At 39.5% G+C, this 19,113-nt stretch overlaps 1 protein-coding gene across 3 annotated transcripts in view; it reads right to left on the reverse strand.

Annotated features, from left to right (window-relative positions):
- The window catches only part of PRKG1 (protein kinase cGMP-dependent 1), a 1,392,774-nt gene that overhangs the window by 500,926 nt on the left and 872,735 nt on the right, over positions 1 to 19,113 (reverse strand). For all 3 annotated transcript variants that reach the window (XM_004020002.6, XM_015103265.4, XM_042238622.1), the window contains one exon: positions 1,878 to 1,983. In XM_004020002.6, coding sequence (XP_004020051.3) covers positions 1,878 to 1,983 — 106 coding nt within the window. The remainder of the gene's footprint in view (positions 1 to 1,877; positions 1,984 to 19,113) is intronic.

Here is a 19,113-nt window from a genome sequence, read left to right on the forward strand (position 1 = left end):
GTGGTCATTTTGTCATCTCTCTGGACTCCCAGCCCAGTACTATGCATGCAAATGATGTGGACTTGACGTTTTACAGAGTGGCCAGATGCAAAGTGACATCAAAGTCAGGCCTAGCTCATTCGTATTAAATCAGGTAAACTCCACTTGCTCTAAGATGATCAACAAGGAATGTTCACAAATCCTACAGAACCAACTTTTATGGCTTAAGGTTTGAATTGTCAAAATAGATGACAAATTTGAATAGCTCTGAGAATATTACAAAAATAAAAGTTTATCCAGGGTGAATTTCTCACTCACACACACACACACACACACATGGAGCACGGAGGGATCTCCAATTTCCTGAAACTGTGCCTCTAAAAAGTTTTTGTTGGTGTCATGCAAGACAGCGTTGCCACAATTCCATTTCCTCATGAAAACTTATGGAAGCTGAAGTCAGTGTGGTGAGTACCCAGCTCCTAGGTATGTGAGACAAACAGTGAGTTCTGTCCCACAAACAAGCATTTCGCTGATTACCAATTGGGATCTTTCTGTTTCAGGGCTATGTCACAAGAAAATCAGTAACTTGCACTTTGGTAGAGGCTTACAGTGAATTTTCACTCTGTCTCCTTCCATCCCTCTCCATTCATATACACACATCTATATATCAATACACATATCAACATTTATCTATATGCATATTAATACAAGTGCCGTATCATGGGGCACTTGAATCATTTCCTTGTGAACTATACTAACATTTAAACAGAAACTCCCATTTCCACTTTTTCTAAGTGTTTCACTAAATCACACTGAGATAAAAAACTGACACCCTACCAACACAGTAATTTTTTTAACACATTATCACTTGACATATTTGAATTTTAGCAAGAATATAAAGAAAAATATGTGGAAATGAAAAATGTATGAACAGTTAATCAGAAACAAACCAAAAGAAATATCCAAGTATACAACTGCATTTAAGAAAATCCAATAAATATCCATTAAAACTTTTGTATTACAGATACAAAGTATGAATTTGATTTTTTTAGTTCAACTTAGGTCATTTATTTGCCAAAAATAAAAATATAAAATGAAAAGGCCAGTTTCACATTTTAGCTCTCAAAAATGAAAATGAAATCTTAATTGGTATTGCACCCCCATTTAGCTCACATACTCTATATATAACTACTTAAAGATGATTCTATTTTTCAAAGAAAAGTTGTACAAAATAACTACTTTCTGAAAAAAGGCAAAGTTGTCAATATTATTTTTAATGATATAGGTTCTCTAAAATAAGCTTAGAGACAAATTAATTTCAATGAATATCAGTATATTCCTAAGAAATGAAAACTGGTGTTTCATTCTAATTCCCATGGTATATTGAGTTATTATGATAATATATAATATAAAGACAAGAAAAGCCTTTGATACTTCAGAACTGCAACATAAAATGAATTTAATTTTGGAAATTAAACTCAGGATTAAAGGATAATAAGTTGCTTCTTGGAACTTTTTCACCTTAGTCATCTGATCTTTAATACGTAACTTCATATAAGAGATGATTCAGTCTTATACTGTGGGTTGCTTGAGAAGAGTTACAATATATTAACTGATAAATAGAGATGACCTCAATATCCTTTTTTGTTCATGCAGATACTCACTTGTTTCTCTCCTCTATAACAGAATATTGAATGAAACTCTGAAGTTCTGACTTACGCACATATCATGAAATTTGGCAGCAGAAATAGAAAGAAGCCAGTCTAAAATCTTGTACTTCCATAAATTAGCAGGCTAATAAGACGGAGATAGAGGCAAAAAGTGTTCCCTGGGCTGCATTTCAGGAAAAGGTTGAAAAGACAATAAAACACTCTCAGGAGAAAAGAAAAGCCTCCTACCTTTTTAAAAATTCCATATACTCGGTATGCTTGATAAGTCCTGTCCTCATCATTATCGTCTGAAAGCATTGTCGATCAATGGCCCAGAGTTTCACATTTACAAGAGCTGGGGAAAAAGAAAAAACAAATAGGGAAAAATTAGAGAACTTCAGCAGTGAACTATACTGTGTAAAAGTGATGAGTTATTCAGAGGAATGAAAGTGATTAACCTTCGTTTAAAGCTCATATCCTAATGCTGTTCTATTTAGTTAAGAAGACAAGTTCTTACAGACAAAATGTAGTTCATAATTTAACACTAGTATTACTATCTGTAAGGAAGGTTCCTGTCACTCAGGTTCTCAAGGGATGATAAGGTCTAAGTACACACTGGAAGTATTTAGTTATATACAAAGAAAACCATGTAAAGAGAGGTTCACAAGAAGTAACACTTGGTAATCAACCAGAATAGTGTTAATGACTCACATGACCATGTTTTAATTGTAAAAAATGCAGGTGTAAATTCAGGTTTAGGAGTTAATAGAAATGATAATTACAATTAAATTGTACCCTGTGTCCACAGTTACCATAAAAAACTATATTAGATATGTTTGTTGAATTTTAATTTCTGTTCTCCCATACCACTGGCTTTGACAATGATTAAGTACAGAAACTCAATACCACAGGATAGATCACCTTTTGATCTAATAAGTACATGACTAAAAGACAAGTTTTAGAAAAAGACAGATGTTACAGTGTAAGAAAACAGAAATATTAAGATAAAACTTTCTTTTAAAAGAAGAGTATGCTAAAAATGTTGATAATTAAATCTGTGTGATGAGTATCTAACAGGCATATTTTACTATGCTCTCTATTTTTATTTATGTCTGCAAATTTTCATAATGGACTTCCCAGATAGCGCTGCTGCTTCTGCTGCTACTAAGTCACTTCAGTCGTGTCCAACTCTGTGCGACCCCAAAGACGGCAGTCCACGAGGCTCCCCTGTCCCTGGGATTCACCAGGCAAGAACACTGGAGTGGGTTGCCATTTCCTTCTCCAATGCATGAAAGTGAAAAGTGAAAGTGAAGTTGCTCAGTCGTGTCTGACTCTAACGGTAAAGAACCTGCCTGCCAGCGCAGGAGACGCAAGAGATGTGGTTCAATCCCTGGGTGAGAAGTCCCGCTGGAGTAGCCAATGTCAATTTACTCCAGTATTCTCGCCTGGAGAACCCCAAGGACAGAGGAGCCCCGTGGGCTACAGTTCATAGGGTCTCAAAGAGTCAGACACCACTCAAGCTACTTAGCATGCACGCATACATCGTACCCACAGAGTATAGGGTAGAGAAGGGCTGTGCACAGGTTTGCGCAAGACCAGTGAATGGGGCCAGGTTATAGTTCAATGAGGGAAATCCAGGTGGTGCAGTGGTAAAGAATCCACCTGCAGTACAGAAGATTTGAGTTTGATCCCTGGGTCGGGAAGATATCCAGGAGAAAGGAATGGCTACCCACTCCAGTATTCTTGCCTGGAGAATGCTATGGACAGAGGAGTCTGGAAGACTACAATCTATGGGGTCACAAAGAGTCAAACATAACTGAGCAACTGAGCACTCATAATTTAATGAATCAAACATAGAAATATGGATGAATGTAGTTCTCTTTTCTTCACAGTTCTCAGACCAAGCCCAGTCAATGCAATAGATCAAGGTTTGGGGTAAGGAAGTGGAGAAAATGTTGGAATAAGTAGGCCATGTATGTGCCCTGAGGGAAGATGCTAGAAGTAACACAGAGAGGGAAAAGATGATAAAAGGATTATTGAGTAAATAGAATAAAATTATTTTTTTGAATTTTACCTAATTTTTCCTTGAACAATTATTTGAAGCTTAGAGAGAAAACATGACTTCTTCCTTAGCCAGTTCTTTACTGAAGAAAACAGATGTTCAATTAAGTAGGAAAAGAACAAGGGAGCACGGACTGGTGTGTACATGGCTCCATTCCAAATAGCCTTCAAAAATGAACCTTCATCAGAAAACAAAGCTCATCTCACAGATATTCTCCAGTTACATTCTAGTTCCTTCGGCTGAGTCCGGGCTCTTTTCCAGAACACCTGTTTACTTGAGATGAACCAAAGAGCTGGATGATAACCACCACAAGGGACTGAGAAAATCTTGACAAGATTCGTAAGAAGTAGAACTTTGAAAACCAACAGAAGTTGAACTAGGACAGAGATAGACAAAGGGCAGTCAAGTGGGGAAAGCACATAAACAAGAACACCATTAGGAATGAGTTTGGGCTCTGGGAGTCCAGTCAGAGAAAAAACAGACTGAAATGGCTCAGATTTCAACAGGGCTGCTACAGAGTTTTGAGAGCAGGCTGATGCAGGGTCCTTGAAGCCAGGCAGAAGCAGCAAGGATTAATCTGATGAACAACAGGAAGCTAGCAGAGATCTTAAAAAGACAGAACAAAAGAACCACAATTTTAAAGGACACACCATGGGGAAATTTAAAAAAGTAAAATGCTTACTAGAAAAAAAAATAGTATTTTCTATATTCACCATCATTTTTAATGTTTCCCATGTATTTTGAGTATAAATACTCTTCCCTCCAAAGGATCAATTAGGATAACCAACAAATTGTGTTATTTTAAAAAACAGCAGCAATAAAAATAGCTTTACTATGATATGGGTTTTTTAAACACATCTCAAAGGCATGATCAGAAGCATAATGTGAGAATGAAATACAGCATAGATGCATCTTAAGGCTTTGCCCTACAGAAAGGTTTCATAATGCACACCCCTGGTAACAGTATATGAAGGCTTCTATTATAATCTCTGAAACCCAAAGATGAGATCATGGCGATAGCTGAGAAAGACTACTCTAGAAGGGACACACTGGATTCAGAAACACCTTAGTCAAGCAGAATACAGACCATCACTAGTGCCATCAAATATGGACTTTATGTACAAACCGTGGGACAGAGCGGTAATATGATGAAAGCTCAGCGTGAGGAAAATTGTTCTGATCATACATTGCGTGCCCAGATTCAGACCAGGAGTAATGAGCATGAGACAGAGGCCACAGTAACTCAGGAATGAAGTGAGGAGGGTCTAAGTGAATAAGACAACAATGGGAGTAATAGCCAAAAGCTTGGGTGGATGTGGGGGTGGGAGGGAAGTAGAGGGGTGTGTGTGTGTGTACTGAGTTACCTGCAGCATTATTAGTGTTAGTTCACACTTCCAAGTCCGTTTTCTATCTGTGGTCTCTCCTGATCAGCAACCTTTAGTCCTATGAAGTGCTATAGCTCTATCTATCTGTGTCACTCATCGGCACTTTACACGTTGCTAATATTATCAATTCTCTCCATGTCTATATTATGTTACCTCAAATAATAATGTACCATATTCCCTCATAGAAAAGTCCCTGTCTCGTTTCTTATAACCTCCCCCAACTCAAGAAACTTGCTTTTTATTTGATAACCACTGGGTATAATTGGTGATTAATATAGTTACATGAAATTCACCTGCAAAATATATATATATATATATATATATGTCTAGTCAGACTCTAAGATTACATTTAAATATCTAAACTGAATTTATTAGATATCATGATTCATGTGTTGAAAAATGATCTCTAAAAATAAGTTCACAGAATTCAGTATTTTTATCTTCTACTTCCATTTCCATGGGCTGTGGAACTGTCTAAAACCATGTTTCAGATATTTTGTATGATAATGAATATGGCTTGAGGAAATTGCAAGTTTTCCCATGACCTTGGCCAAGATGCCAACATCTTTTTATATGTAGCCAATATACACATTAGTGAGGTCAGCATTTTATACAGGTGGGCAAGCATGACTAACAATCACCTTGCTGTGTTGTCAGAAGCATGGTTATCCTGGAGCTGTGATTAGTATCTTGCTTCTTAAACAGCGTGTTGGAGAATAAGTCTGTTGCTTCCATAACTTGAAGAGAACGCTTTCTTAAAAACCCATTTACCTTTGATCTTAAGTGGTGTATTAATCTCTGTAGGGTATATGCACTTCAGGAACAAAATTCCTGCGATTTTCACAACGACTGCTGTTGGTGAACAAAGAAGTCAGAGGAGCATAAAGCAGAAAAAAGGTCTGGCTGAAGGCATTTCCCTTTTCATTCAGTTATGTATCTAGAATGCTCTACTGAAACATTAGTCATTTTTTCTTCAGGTTGAAGCCAGATTGAACTATATGGAAAAGATACAAGTTACCTTTACCCTGATCTCTTAAGTGCATGAGTATACCAAGAATACCTTCAACAGAGGTAAAATTAGCCTTTGTTTAGGAGGCACCAAAATTATAAAAGAATGAGACATAAAACTGTGCTGGACTATGAAACCACAAATCTGGTTTGGCTGAAATTCTCCTATCAAGGAATGTATCTGTTGCCAAATTCAAATTTTGGAAGAATTCTCAGAAAGCATGTGTGGGTACAGAACACATGACTCAAAGGTTTATTCTGCCCATATTTATTTCACACCAATTTAGTTGAAACTATTGCTGTATATGAGGGACAGAAAATAGGCTGACAATTCCTGCCCTCAAGAAACTCGTGGTCTAGTGCAGAGGCCAACAAACTATTATTCCTGCCAAATCTGGTCAATGATTAATTGCTTTCCTCGCTTAGGAAATTCCAAGAATGAATTTCCAAGGATTTTAGGAGCTCAATGCCAGAAAACAGATGAAGACCAAATATATATTTTTTATTACAAATCACAGTAGTACAGGAAGTTATCAGGTCTAGACGAGGCACTGAGGATGAGGTCCTCATGATGTGTTTAGTGCCCTTATAGAAAGAGTCTCTCTCCCCCAATGCACACGTCAGGATAACGCCACTTGAGGATATAACTGGGGAGAGATCTCACACCAAGAACCCCACTGTATTAGCTCCCTGATCTTGAACTCCACAACTCCTGTGAGTTCTGTGACATAAACTGTGAGCAAATTCATTGTTGTTTAAGGCAACCAGTCTGAGGTGATTGTTACAGAAGTTTGAATGGAGACACCTGGGGTCCATGGAGCCCGAAGGAGTTTGTGGAAGGAATGCAAGGGATTCGAGAATGTGAGGTGAGAAAACATCTTTACTTTTATTACGCTGTTACTGAAATTCAGCATATCTCTCCTAAGTGTAGGTGACATGACTTCCCTGGTACAGCGGATGGGAGTCCGCCTGCCAATGCAGGAGACACGGGTTTGATCCCTGATTTGAAAAGATGCCATGTGCAATGGGCAACTAAGCTCACACACTGCAACTATTGAGCCCGCCCACTGCAATTACTGAAGCCCAGGTGCCTAGAGCCCGTGCTCTCCAACAATAGAAGCCACCAAAATGAGAAGCCTCTGCACTCAACGAAGATGAAGCCCTGCTCACTGCAACTAGAGAAAGCCTACGTGCAGCAAGGAAGACCCGGCACAACTAAAAAGGAAATAAATAATCTTAAGAAAATATAGGCAACAAGTCACTTTACTGTAGAAAAATGGCTATTTTTATATCATCCTATATTTGTTGAGGATATCCTAAATATAATTTACATTCATCATTATTTTGAGATTATGGTAGTCAACTGGACCTCTGCTGCTAAGTCGCTTGAGTCGTGTCTGACTCCGTGCGACCCCAGAGACGGCAGCCCACGAGGCTCCCCCGTCCCTGGGATTCTCCAGGCAAGAACACTGGAGTGGGTTGCCATTTCCTTCTCCAATGCATGAAAGTGAAAAGTGAAAGTGAAGTCGCTCAATTGTGTCCAGCTCTTAGCGACCCCATGCAGCCCACCAGGCTCCTCTGTCCATGGGATTTTCCAGGCAAGAGTACTGGAGTGGGGTGCCATTGCCTTCACCGAACTAGACCTCTAGATCTTATGTTATTTTACCACAATTAATTATTAAATGTTTTATCACTCTATTTCAATGTGAATGGTTCTATGCAATCCTGTGTGTTTTATGCTTTAATAATCACTTTTAGACGAGTCCATATGCTTCATCAGTGACAAATAGTCCATGGCATCCTTAAGATTAAGAGTCCCTGCCCTAAGTATCCTAGACAAAGAATTATCCCAGAAAAGCAGACAGGAAGCATGGTGAGGGAAGAGGTAATACTTAGCTGGTCTGCATGCATGCGTGCTAAGTCACTTCAGTTGTGTCCAATTCTGTACGACTCTATAGGCTCCTCTGATTCTCCAGGCAAGAATTCTGGAGCACATTGCTATGCCCTCCTCCAGAGGAACCTTCCTGACCCAAGGATTAAACCCCTGTCTCTTACATTTCCTGCATTGGCAGGCAGGTTTTTTACCACTAGTACCACCTGGGAAACCCAGGTCTACATCCACAGGGACATACAAATTGTCACAGATGGTGAAGAATCTGCCTGTAATACTGGAGACCCAAGTTTGATCCCTGGGTTGGAAAGATCCCCTAGAGAAGGGAATGGCTAACAACTCCACTATTCTGGCCTAGAGAATTCCATGAAGAGAGGAACCTGGCGGGCTGTAGTCAATGGAGTAACAAAGAGTCAGACAGGACTAAGAGTCTAACACTTTCACTTTCTCAAACGAGACTTCTTCAGTAAACAGCCACTTCCCTAAGTTCCCAGACTATTTCAGTCCTCCCCCCAGGACTCCAGAGAGTTTCCTCAGCTCAGCCAATAAAGGGGTGAACACTGAGCACAGCATATCGATATTCGTATTCTCTTTACATGCTTCTTCTCTGCCTAGGATAGCACAAAGTTCAGTTCAGTTCAGTTGCTCAGTCATGTCCAACTCTGCAACCCCATGAATCGCAGCACGCCAGGCCTCCCTGTCCATCACCAACTACCGGAGTTCACTCAGACTCACGTCCATCGAGTCAGTAACGGCATCCAGCCATCTCATCCTCTGTCGTCCCCTTCTCCTCCTGCCCCCAATCCCTCCCAGCATCAGAGTCTTTTCCAATGAGTCAACTCTTCGCATGAGGTGGTCAAAGTACTGGAGCTTCAGCTTTAGCATCATTCCTTCCAAAGAAATCCCAGGGTTGATCTCCTTCAGAATGGACTGATTGGATCTCCTTGCAGACCAAGGGACTCTAAAGAGTCTTCTCCAAAACCACAGTTCAAGAGCATCAATACTTTGGCGCTCAGCCTTCTTCACAGTCCAACTCTCACATCCATACATGACCACTGGAAAAACCATAGCCTTGACTAGATGGACCTTAGTCAGCAAAGTAATGTCTCTGCTTTTGAATATACTATCTAGGTTGGTCATAACTTTTCTTCCAAGGAGTAAGCGTCTTTTAATTTCATGGCTGCAATCACCATTTGCAGTGATTTGGGAGTCCCCAAAAATAAAGTCTGACACTGTTTCCACTGTCTCCCTAATTCCCATGAAGTGATGGGACTGGATGCCATGATCTTCGTTTTCTGAATGTTGAGATTTAAGCCAACTTTTTCACTCTCCTCTTTCACTTTCATCAAGAGGCTCTTTAGTTCCTCTTCACTTTCTGCCATAAGGGTGGTGTCATCTGCGTATCTGAGGTTATTGAGATTTCTCCCTGCAATCTTGATTCCAGCTTGGGTTTCTTCCAGTCCAGTATTTCTCATGATGTGCTCTGCATAGAAGTTAAACAAGCAGGGTGACAATATACAGCCTTGACGTACTCCTTTTCCTATTTGAAACCAGTCTGTTGTTCCGTGTCCAGTTCTAACTGTTGCTTCCTGACCTGCATACAGATTTCTCAAGAGGCGGGTTAGGTGGTCTGGTATTCCCATCTCTTTCAGAATTTTCCACAGTTTATTGTGATCCACACAGTCAAAGGCTTTGGCATAGTCCATAAAGCAGAAATAGATGTTTTTCTGGAACTCTCTTGCTTTTTCCATGATCCAGCAGATGTTGGAAATTTCATCTCTGGTTCCTCTGCCTTTTCTAAATCCAGCTTGAACATCAGGAAGTTCACCATTCACGTATTGCTGAAGCCTGGCTTGGGGAATTTTGAGCATTACTTTACTAGTGTGTGAGATGAGTGCAATTGTGCGGTAGTTTGAGCATTCTTTGGCATTGCCTTTCTTTGGGATTGGAATGAAAACTGACCTTTTCCAGTCCTGTGGCCACTGCTTCATTTTCCAAATATGCTGGCATATTGAGTGCAGCACTTTCACAGCATCATCTTTCAGGATTTGAAACAGCTCAACTGGAATGCCATCACCTCCACTAGCTTTGTTCGTAGTGATGCTTTCTAAGGTCCACTTGACTTCACATTCCAGGATGTCTGGCTCGAGATGAGTGATCACATTATCATGATTATCTGGGTTGTGAAGATCTTTTTTGTACAGTTCTTCCGTGTATTCTTGCCACCTCTTCTTAATATCTTCTGCTTCTGTTAGGTCCATACCATTTCTGTCCTTTATCGAGCCCATCTTTGCATGAAATGTTCCCTTGGTATCTCTATTTTTCTTGAAGAGATCTCTAGTCTTCCCCATTCTGTTGTTTTCCTCTATTTCTTTGCATTGATAACTCAAAAGAAGTAGCACAAAGTAGTGCTCATCAAGTATTTCTAAATTGAATTTTGTGTGTATGTCAAACATTTTGTCCAAATAAAATCTATTTCTGTACTTCACTGGAAAAATTATTGTAGACCGTGATAATCTCCATCAGAAAAGAACCGGTTTTTCAACTTGAGCTTTTCAAAGTGACATTTCTTGGCAGCAAAACACAAGTTGAGTTTTCTGACAAGGGTTTCAGAGTAATCTGTTCTTCCGCAAGTCTTACCGTTCTCCAGAGAACATTCTCAGATAATAGGTGGGTCTCATCTATGTTTCTGCTGATCTAAACTTTGAATGAGCTAGAATCTTTGAAGGGTTTAATGTGTGCGGAAGAACAAGAAAGATGTCCTTCAGTTCATTTCAGTTCAGTTGCTCAGTCGTGTCTGACTCTTTGTGACCCCATGAATCGCAGCACGCCAGGCCTCCCGGAGTTCTATTTCACCTTCAACATTAAAAGAGCACCAGCTAATACCATAAGGTACTTTACTGTATGCTCCAGAAATCCCAGAAACTTTATTTTTATACCCTACCCTACTCCCATTTTCTTGAAGCTTGAATCACTCAGATACTTAGCGCTACAGAATCAGCTTAGAAGAGACCTTGAGGGCGTCCATGAAGCCCACAACTGTTTCCCAACATTATTAAGACATATGTTTGCCTAAAGCCAATTCCAACTGCTGGAATGTTCTAGGACAAATGCTTCATAATCAGAACAGGCCATTTGCTGTTTACAATGCATCTGGAAAGCGCTGATACCTCCACTGTGCAGACTGCCTCATTGTTAGTATGGGAGTTATATTCTAAACATTCTTGCCTTGAAAAGTTATCTCTTTAATGATACATATTCTATAAAGATGGTGGATTATAAAATTGGACATTGAAGATAAGGATAATCATTACTATAAACTTAATAATAGAAAAATCACTTATCAGTGTTGTCATGATTTTGATATACTTGAAACGATGTGGTACAGTGAGCTGTCCTTTAATGAAAGCAAAAGAAATGAAATAGATTTGTGGTTTTTTTTTTTCCCCTCTAAATTCTGCTCAACATTGCTTCCCTGGTGGCTCAGAGGTTAAAGCATCTGCCTGCAGTGCGGGAGACCCGGGTTTGATCCCTGGGTCAGGAAGATCCCCTGGGGAAGGAAATGGCAACCCACTCCAGTATTCTTGTCTGGAGAATCCCATGGAGAGAGGAGCCTGGTATGCTACAGTCCACGGGGTCGCAGAGTCGGACACAACTGAGCGAGTTCACTTTCACTTTCCTCTATACCTTGAACAATGCAACTGGTAAGGCCAAATGATAAACTTTTTGAAAATACTATGACATTAACTAACGTAATAATTTTAAAAAGTTATTCACTTTCAAATACAGAAAAAATTACAAAAAACAAACAAAAAACCCCACAAAAGTTAAGGCTACTTAAATGACCAAATGGATGATGATTTTAGAATATAAAAATATTAAGGAGCACTATTTTGGTAACATAATTCAGCATTTATTACATGATATAAGAACTTCATGTCTTATATCTACCCTGTATTAATCCTACGAAGTATTCTTGTCCCTTTTCTATCAATATGGAAACTGCGTCTCAGAGAGGCTAAGTTATTGCCCAGGTCACACATATAATAAGAGTCAGTTTCCTTCTGACTCCAAAGCCTACTTTCCTTTCACTATCACATATTTCTGAAACTGGACTAAGAATACCTGCTTTCCTCATCCTATTCTTCTGACCCACTTTATCACCCTGTCTGTTTGTGTGAGTTGCTCAGTCCTCATCGCTAAATATCATAGGAGCAAAGAGAAACATAAACTTGACTTCAATAATGGAGGTGGGGAAGATTTCTTGAAATTAAAGCTGAAATGGGCTGCATACTTTACCCAAGGTTTTAATATAAGGGAGCCTTCCTCAAAAGTAGTTTGCATCTGAGGCAGGCTCCTTGTGACTGACATCTACTGTACTTCCGCTGGCTCTCAACACCATGTCATGCCTAGCACAACCCCTTCCCTCACCTCCAGAGTTACTAGAACTACCTTCTGTCTTTAGGTGGCCTTCTGTGAAAAAGCTCAAGAAGTACTGTGCTTCACTCTACAAGCTCCAATTGTTTATGCACAGTGAGTCCCAGTCGTGTCAAAGAGTCACCTTTGAAATTAAAACCGTGTGAACCATCCTGAGTCCAGCTGACAGCAGCCATCAAGGGCAGCAGAGACAAATATATGTGAGGCCAAGTGTGCCAGAGCAAATTCAATTAATGCAGAACTCTAACCACATCTCCCTTCTTGTTGGCCAAAGCCCACAAACACTAAAAACTAAGTGCTAATTAGTAACAGCGTCTGAGGATACAAAACCTGGCTGTGGAAGCAGGTGATTCCCTAGGTGTCCCCGTCTTTCTCCTGGAAGTTCTTGTTTAGAAAACCAGTGTACTGTTGTAAACGTCTATGAAACCAAAGTGCAATTATTTAGAAACCTGTAGACACTTAGCTCTGTATAAAGCTTATAGTTGGGGCGGGGGCTGGTGGGTGGAGGGAGGGGTATAAGAATGAATAAACAAGCAAACCAATCAACCTCAGGTCATCTGAAACAACCCTGATATGAAGCACAGTGTCAAGCATATTAGCACAAAGAGAAGGAAGAAAGGGGGAATAAGCCTTTAGGAAATAAGAGGATTTCTCTGTAACTCAGATACAAATTAGGGAACAAGAGAGAAAGGAGGAGCCAAAAGACCTCCAGAGAACAATAGTCATGAAGACAAAAGTACTGAGTCCTGTCTAACAAAGAACAATAAAAATCACATTATCACTTCGTGAACTACTACAAAGAAGGACTGTTAAAGCAATAAGCTACTCCAAGACAGTCTTGCAAGACTGATCTTCATAAAATACTATTCTAATCCTGTTCTTCTGCCCACAACATTGTCAATGGCTCCCCACTGCCAATAAACAAACCAAAACCTATTCATTTTTGCATTTTATCTACAAAGTACCATTCAAGCTTCATCGCTCACAATTCTTGATACAGACCTTTTATTTTGCCCAATAATTCTACTGTCAAGTTTCCAAATCTACCCTTCCATTCTCTGCCTTCTAGTCTTTGCTCTAATTATTTTTCTCTAATCATGACAATTCTAGTAGTCTTTCAAGAGTCAATTTAAAGACCACTTTCTCCATGAAGACTTTCCAGTTCACCCCAGCTAGAATTTCTCTGTTTTTCTACAAACTTCTGATTGTGTCTGCTGTGTGGTTTTTTATCACTGTGACTTGCATCATAGTTATTCATGGACCTGAATGATGTATCAGCACGATACATGGTTCACCATGAGTAGTGTGACACCTCACAGAATTCAATAAATGTTTTAGGGTAAATACGTTACTAGATCACCAGGGGAAAACTATCTACAAATAAAAATAAAGAAACTGAGGATGCTCACTCTGGATAAGAGAAAGGGAAAACTCATTAACTGTCCTAAAAGATTCGATGGGTTTATTAGCCTTTAAGTGAATTCAATAAAGCTGTTTATATTCAATAAAGCTGTTTATAGTGGCCTTAAGAGCCAGCCTGAAACCAAAAGTTGGGAGATACTTATAACAAACATCCTTCAGACATTGACTGAGACCTTACTACTTGCCAAGAACTGTACTGGGCACTGGTGGTACAAAGATACAGATACAGACCTTGTTCTCAAGTACCTTCTTGGTGCCCAAAGTTAACTTTCTTTAGTTTCCTCTTTGTTTATACATTCACTTGTTTATTATCCCATCTTGTGATAATAGCCTTAATTATTCTATCTCAAGCAAAATTTGAATCAATCTACTCCATAATGCTTCTGGTGAATTAAGAGGCAGTTCCTTTTGACTTGTCAAGAATAGAACTAAGCCAGTAATTAGAACTGACAGGGCTGATGATCAGACTCAATGTAAAGACAAAGAGAACACAGCAATGGCTAACGTGTCCTAAGCTATTTCTCATCACAGGAAATGCTCCAGTAGACCACCTGATAAAATAGAGGAGGAAGAATTCTCTATCAGGTGGGAAACTGAACTGGATCACCTCAAAGGAGTAATTGAACTGCAAGATTTCATAGTAGATAACAGATCAATGCAGAGAGCAGAGTCAGAACTGCTGGTAGGGTAAGGTGAAGTCGCTCAGTCGTGTCCGACTCTTTGCGACCCCGTGGACTATAACCTACTAGGCTTCTCCGTCCATGGGATTCTCCAGGCAAGAATACTGGAATGGATTGCCATTTCCTTCTTCAGGGGATATTCCCAACCCAGGGATCGAACCCGGGTCTCCCACAACGGAAGCAGACGCTTTAACCTCTGAGCCACCAGGGAAGCCCCTGCGTTGGTCAAAAAGCTTGAAAAAACTTGAATGAATGAATGAATGAATACATAATTATAGTTACTTTGAAGTAACATACTCCTGTAAGGGGCATTGTACACAAGGATGATGGTTTAGTGACAGGTCTTATGCCAGACAGTCAAATATCTAGAAAAACGTGATGTCCTTTGTTGATGTTAATGAAGGAAATGTTGTTTCAGGCAATCCTTTCTGCACAAATTGAAAATCTCAGGAATAGAAAACTAGAGGCATGAAACAGCATTCTACAACATGTGAGTCCATAATCTGGCCCGTGTATCTTCTACACAGGGACTGTGTGGCCTTGGGCAAGTAATTTGAGCTTCCATCAGTCTATTTAGAAAACTGAGATAATAATGGATGCCTCATGAAATTCTTCTCAGGTATCGATGAAATAACTCATGATAGATACTTAGCGTGGTAACTGTTGCCTAGCACGTTCTTCACGCAAGGATGCCCTTTAATGATGTTTCCATCTTTTAAACATGCAGAAAACAAACATCAGCTTGTAGGCTACAGACAGTGAATTCTGAGTTTTTAAAAGAACAAACAACAAATTTAGAGCAGTCATGAAGTTGGCTTACTGCCTCAGAATAATAAACAGAAACATCACTTGGTGAATTGCATACAGGTTTAGGAAAGCTTAAAGGTCAAGCAGGAAATTATGATAAAGACTCAGTGTGTTAATAGGATAAGATGAGATGCTGGCTTTCAACAACATAGAGCTTTTTGAGGGTAAAAAGTGTGTCTTGTTCATCTTTTCAGTCCCCAGAGCAGGGTGTCTCCAGTTACTGGTACTTAGAAAAGGACCAACACATGTTTGCTGACTGAGTAACTCATACATATTCCTGTCGGGAACTTTTAGGCATAAGTATCTCCCTACTCTTCATTTCTCTGGATGGCCCTTAATTCTATTATAAATGGGCCTCATATAATTTAGCTGAATCCAAATCTTGGAAAAATTCTAGAATTAAAAACAATCCAACAGATGGCATACAATCCTTTAGAAAAGTAACCAGAGGTAGGGTAGCCATTCCACCTCAATGAGATTTATTTTCAATAGGCTCTGCAATACATACAGTCCCCAGAACATGAGTGAGGCCCCAAACATGACACATTTTGGACTTCAATCATAAACTTCAATTTCTGGCAAGTTCCTGAGATGGTTTTGCTGGCAGCTTCGGTTATGGTGACACCATTTCCTGCAGGTTTGCACATTTTGAACAGTGTGCCCAATTCAAAAATATCCGTTTGGTAAATGTCACTGCACATCTGTGCATAACAACAGATTTTGTCTCAAATCTCATTAAGGAAATGGATATTACATCTGTAAGTCCTCTTGTCAGTTGACTGGGCTGCATCCCTAAACACTGCACCAACATGTTGAAAACGTATGTTTCCAAATTTGCTGAAATTCAAACAAACATCTTTACAAAGTCATACTAATAACTTTTCTTCGCAAGTTGAATTACACAACTTCAACTCAGAAACGTTACTAAAATTTTGTCTCCCAAAGGAAGGGTTTCCTTTTTCCTAGCCAGTTCTTACAGCATACTGTTTCTTTTTCTGCAAATGTGTCTATATGCCAGAAGGTATATATTTGATGTACCCTTAATTAATCTTATTTCTCGAGGGGCAAAAAAGCAGCATTGAGGTTAGATGTCTATTAACCCCCTGCTGTATCTCCCTGAGAAACTCGGAGATGTGCTTTAGAAGTCGCCATCTCTATTGCGCACCTCTACATCACCTTAGTTTACTGCCACCTTAAGGCTAGACTCAACAGCCATGAATTATGATCCCTTTCAAGCTCTCACATAAATATGAAAACCAATGCTTCTGTCTTGGCCCCATTAAGGAAGTATATGACCCAGGTGGTTAAAAGAACCAGCTGTAATACTACTTCACATTTATTTTCTAGGCACTAGTAGGCTTTGAAATAGAAGTGTTGCTTTCTGGACTATCTCTTCTTTAGTAAATTATATGTAATTCTCTATGTTTGGCAGAAGTCTGGGGAAAAAAGAATCATCAGGAAAGGGAGCTCTCTAGCCATCTCCTCTGCTGGCAGATGAAGAAGACAACATCAAGAAATGTCAAGTGAGCTCAGCTGTTTTACATTTTCCGAAGTGTCTACTTTTGGCAAACTACGAGAATGCCATTTTCCTTCTTGTGATTTCACTTGTGTGGAAGACACACAGTGTTGCAATGAAAACTGACCATTCAACAATTAGAAAAATGAGTTTTAATTGACCTGAAAGACAGAGGCTGGCTGTGCTAGGATACAAAATAGAAACAAAGTTTTGTTCTGTTTTTACAGATGAAAGAAACAGTATCTTCTATTTAGAACAGGTCACTGGTTTCTGCCAGAGGGGAAAAAAAATCTAGAAAACAGGATTCTCCGCTTAAACATATCAAATATATCCACTTTTCTTACATCAAGCATCATATTCACACAACAGCACCAATTGTGAAGACACAAAGGTGATATTCAGAAAGAAAACTAGACCTAATGATTTGCCTTTGGTCAGCACAGCTGTGTCGACTCTTTCAGCAAACAGTGGTGGACCCAGCAGAGGGTGTCATTTGCTTACACCACTGAAGGATATATATTTGCTGAGGAGGTGGAGACTGGTGCACCTACATGTAGCAGAGTTGCTTCTTAACTCAGCCTGAGCATGGCTGAGGCTTCTAAGGATGTGTTATTGAGGCTGATCCAGCGGAGTCTCTTCCTTGGAGAATCACCATGCTGAGGAATTCAATCCCAGGGTCCCATCCCTTCCCATTCTTCACTCTCTGACCCCCCTTTCTGAGTAAATGATCAATCAAATTACATTTTTGCTTAAGCCACACCGAGTCTGATCTCTAGAGCCCCAGAAGGAGCCCTACATGCCTTGAAAGTGAAAGTGAAGTCGCTCAGTCGTGTCCGACTCTTTGTGATCCCGTGGACTGTAGCCCACCAGGCTCCTCTGTCCATGGGATTGCTAATTCTGGCATAGTCACTGCATAGAATAGAAAAGAGATTATGCTTCAAAATCTTTAAGCCACTTCAATAGAAGTGTATAGTTTTTAGGGTTTTCACATAAATAATTCTAATTTTTGAAATGATACTTAAATAAAACTATTTATAATGATTCCATTGTGTCAGTAGGAAAAACCACACACACAAAAAGGTAGAGTGATTAAGTGACTTTATAAATAATTATTCAGCTATACAATGACAGCTACAGAGTTCATTTCCCCAAATTCCTTCAAAAGCATTATCAATTCGTACGTTGCAGTTTTAACCAAAATGACCAAAACCATTCACATCAATATAGTACTCTTGTACTATACAATCAAATTACATTTTCCAAATTATAAATTTGGACTGCATGACCTCTATACAAAGTAGATTTTTTCAAAAATAAGTTGTCCAATAATAACTGACACATTTCTGGAAATCTTAAGCATTCTAGTTGATCTAATTCTTGGAAGCTATTTATGAGACATAAGGCGTCTCAAGACACAGCTGAATCATTACAAAGCACTGAAACAAACGGGAAAAAGGGGAAGTGCTAAAGTCATAAATACTAAAGTCATATGAGCTTGAATACGGTAAGTTAGTTGTTCCACAGAAAAATATTTAGGAAATTCTAACTGGTAGCAAACAATATTCACACATCATCTATCTTCTGGAAGCTTACAATGGTTCAGTGGAAAAGGGAACAATGAACAAAGCAGTATCGATACGGTGCGCTGAGTGCTAGGGTCACCTGGCAGGTTCACAAGGTCTGGAGAAAGCATCTATAAGGAGCATCTAATCCAGCCCTAGGGGTAGGGAGAGATTTCCCGGGGTGGGGGGCGGGGGGGGGGGGGGGGGGTGGGAAGTGTTTCTGGTGAGACCAGGAAGAGGACAAAAAAGGAAGACTTCGCCAAATTCCTGATGTTAATAAAGCCAGCAAAACCTCACTTTACAACTATATATATATATAAAAAAATCCTATTTCTTTTTTCCCTTTCATTCCACTCCATCTTCTACACAGACACTCTTTATTCAGCTCAAAGACATAAACTCCTAAAACACAGGCAAGGCATCTCTACCCGCTCACTACTCAGTTCAGAGATAAGAAATCCACCTGCTTAAACTGCTGTGCTGCCATATTTTATAGACTCCAGCCATGACTTCAGCAGATCCTAGCCAAAATGAATGAAACATTAACAAATTCTCCACCTTCTGACTTGATTAGTACCATTCACTTCATTCTTAAACTTAAGATTTCTAAAAATTACCCCATGCATCCTGACAATATTGTCAGTTATGGATTTCTGGGGATTTCAAATCTATAATCTTCAGTATAACTAATACCACCTACTTTAAGGATGTAATG

The sequence above is a fragment of the Ovis aries genome, chromosome 22 (genome assembly GCF_016772045.2).
Source record: "Ovis aries strain OAR_USU_Benz2616 breed Rambouillet chromosome 22, ARS-UI_Ramb_v3.0, whole genome shotgun sequence".
Classification (NCBI taxonomy): domain Eukaryota; kingdom Metazoa; phylum Chordata; class Mammalia; order Artiodactyla; family Bovidae; genus Ovis; species Ovis aries.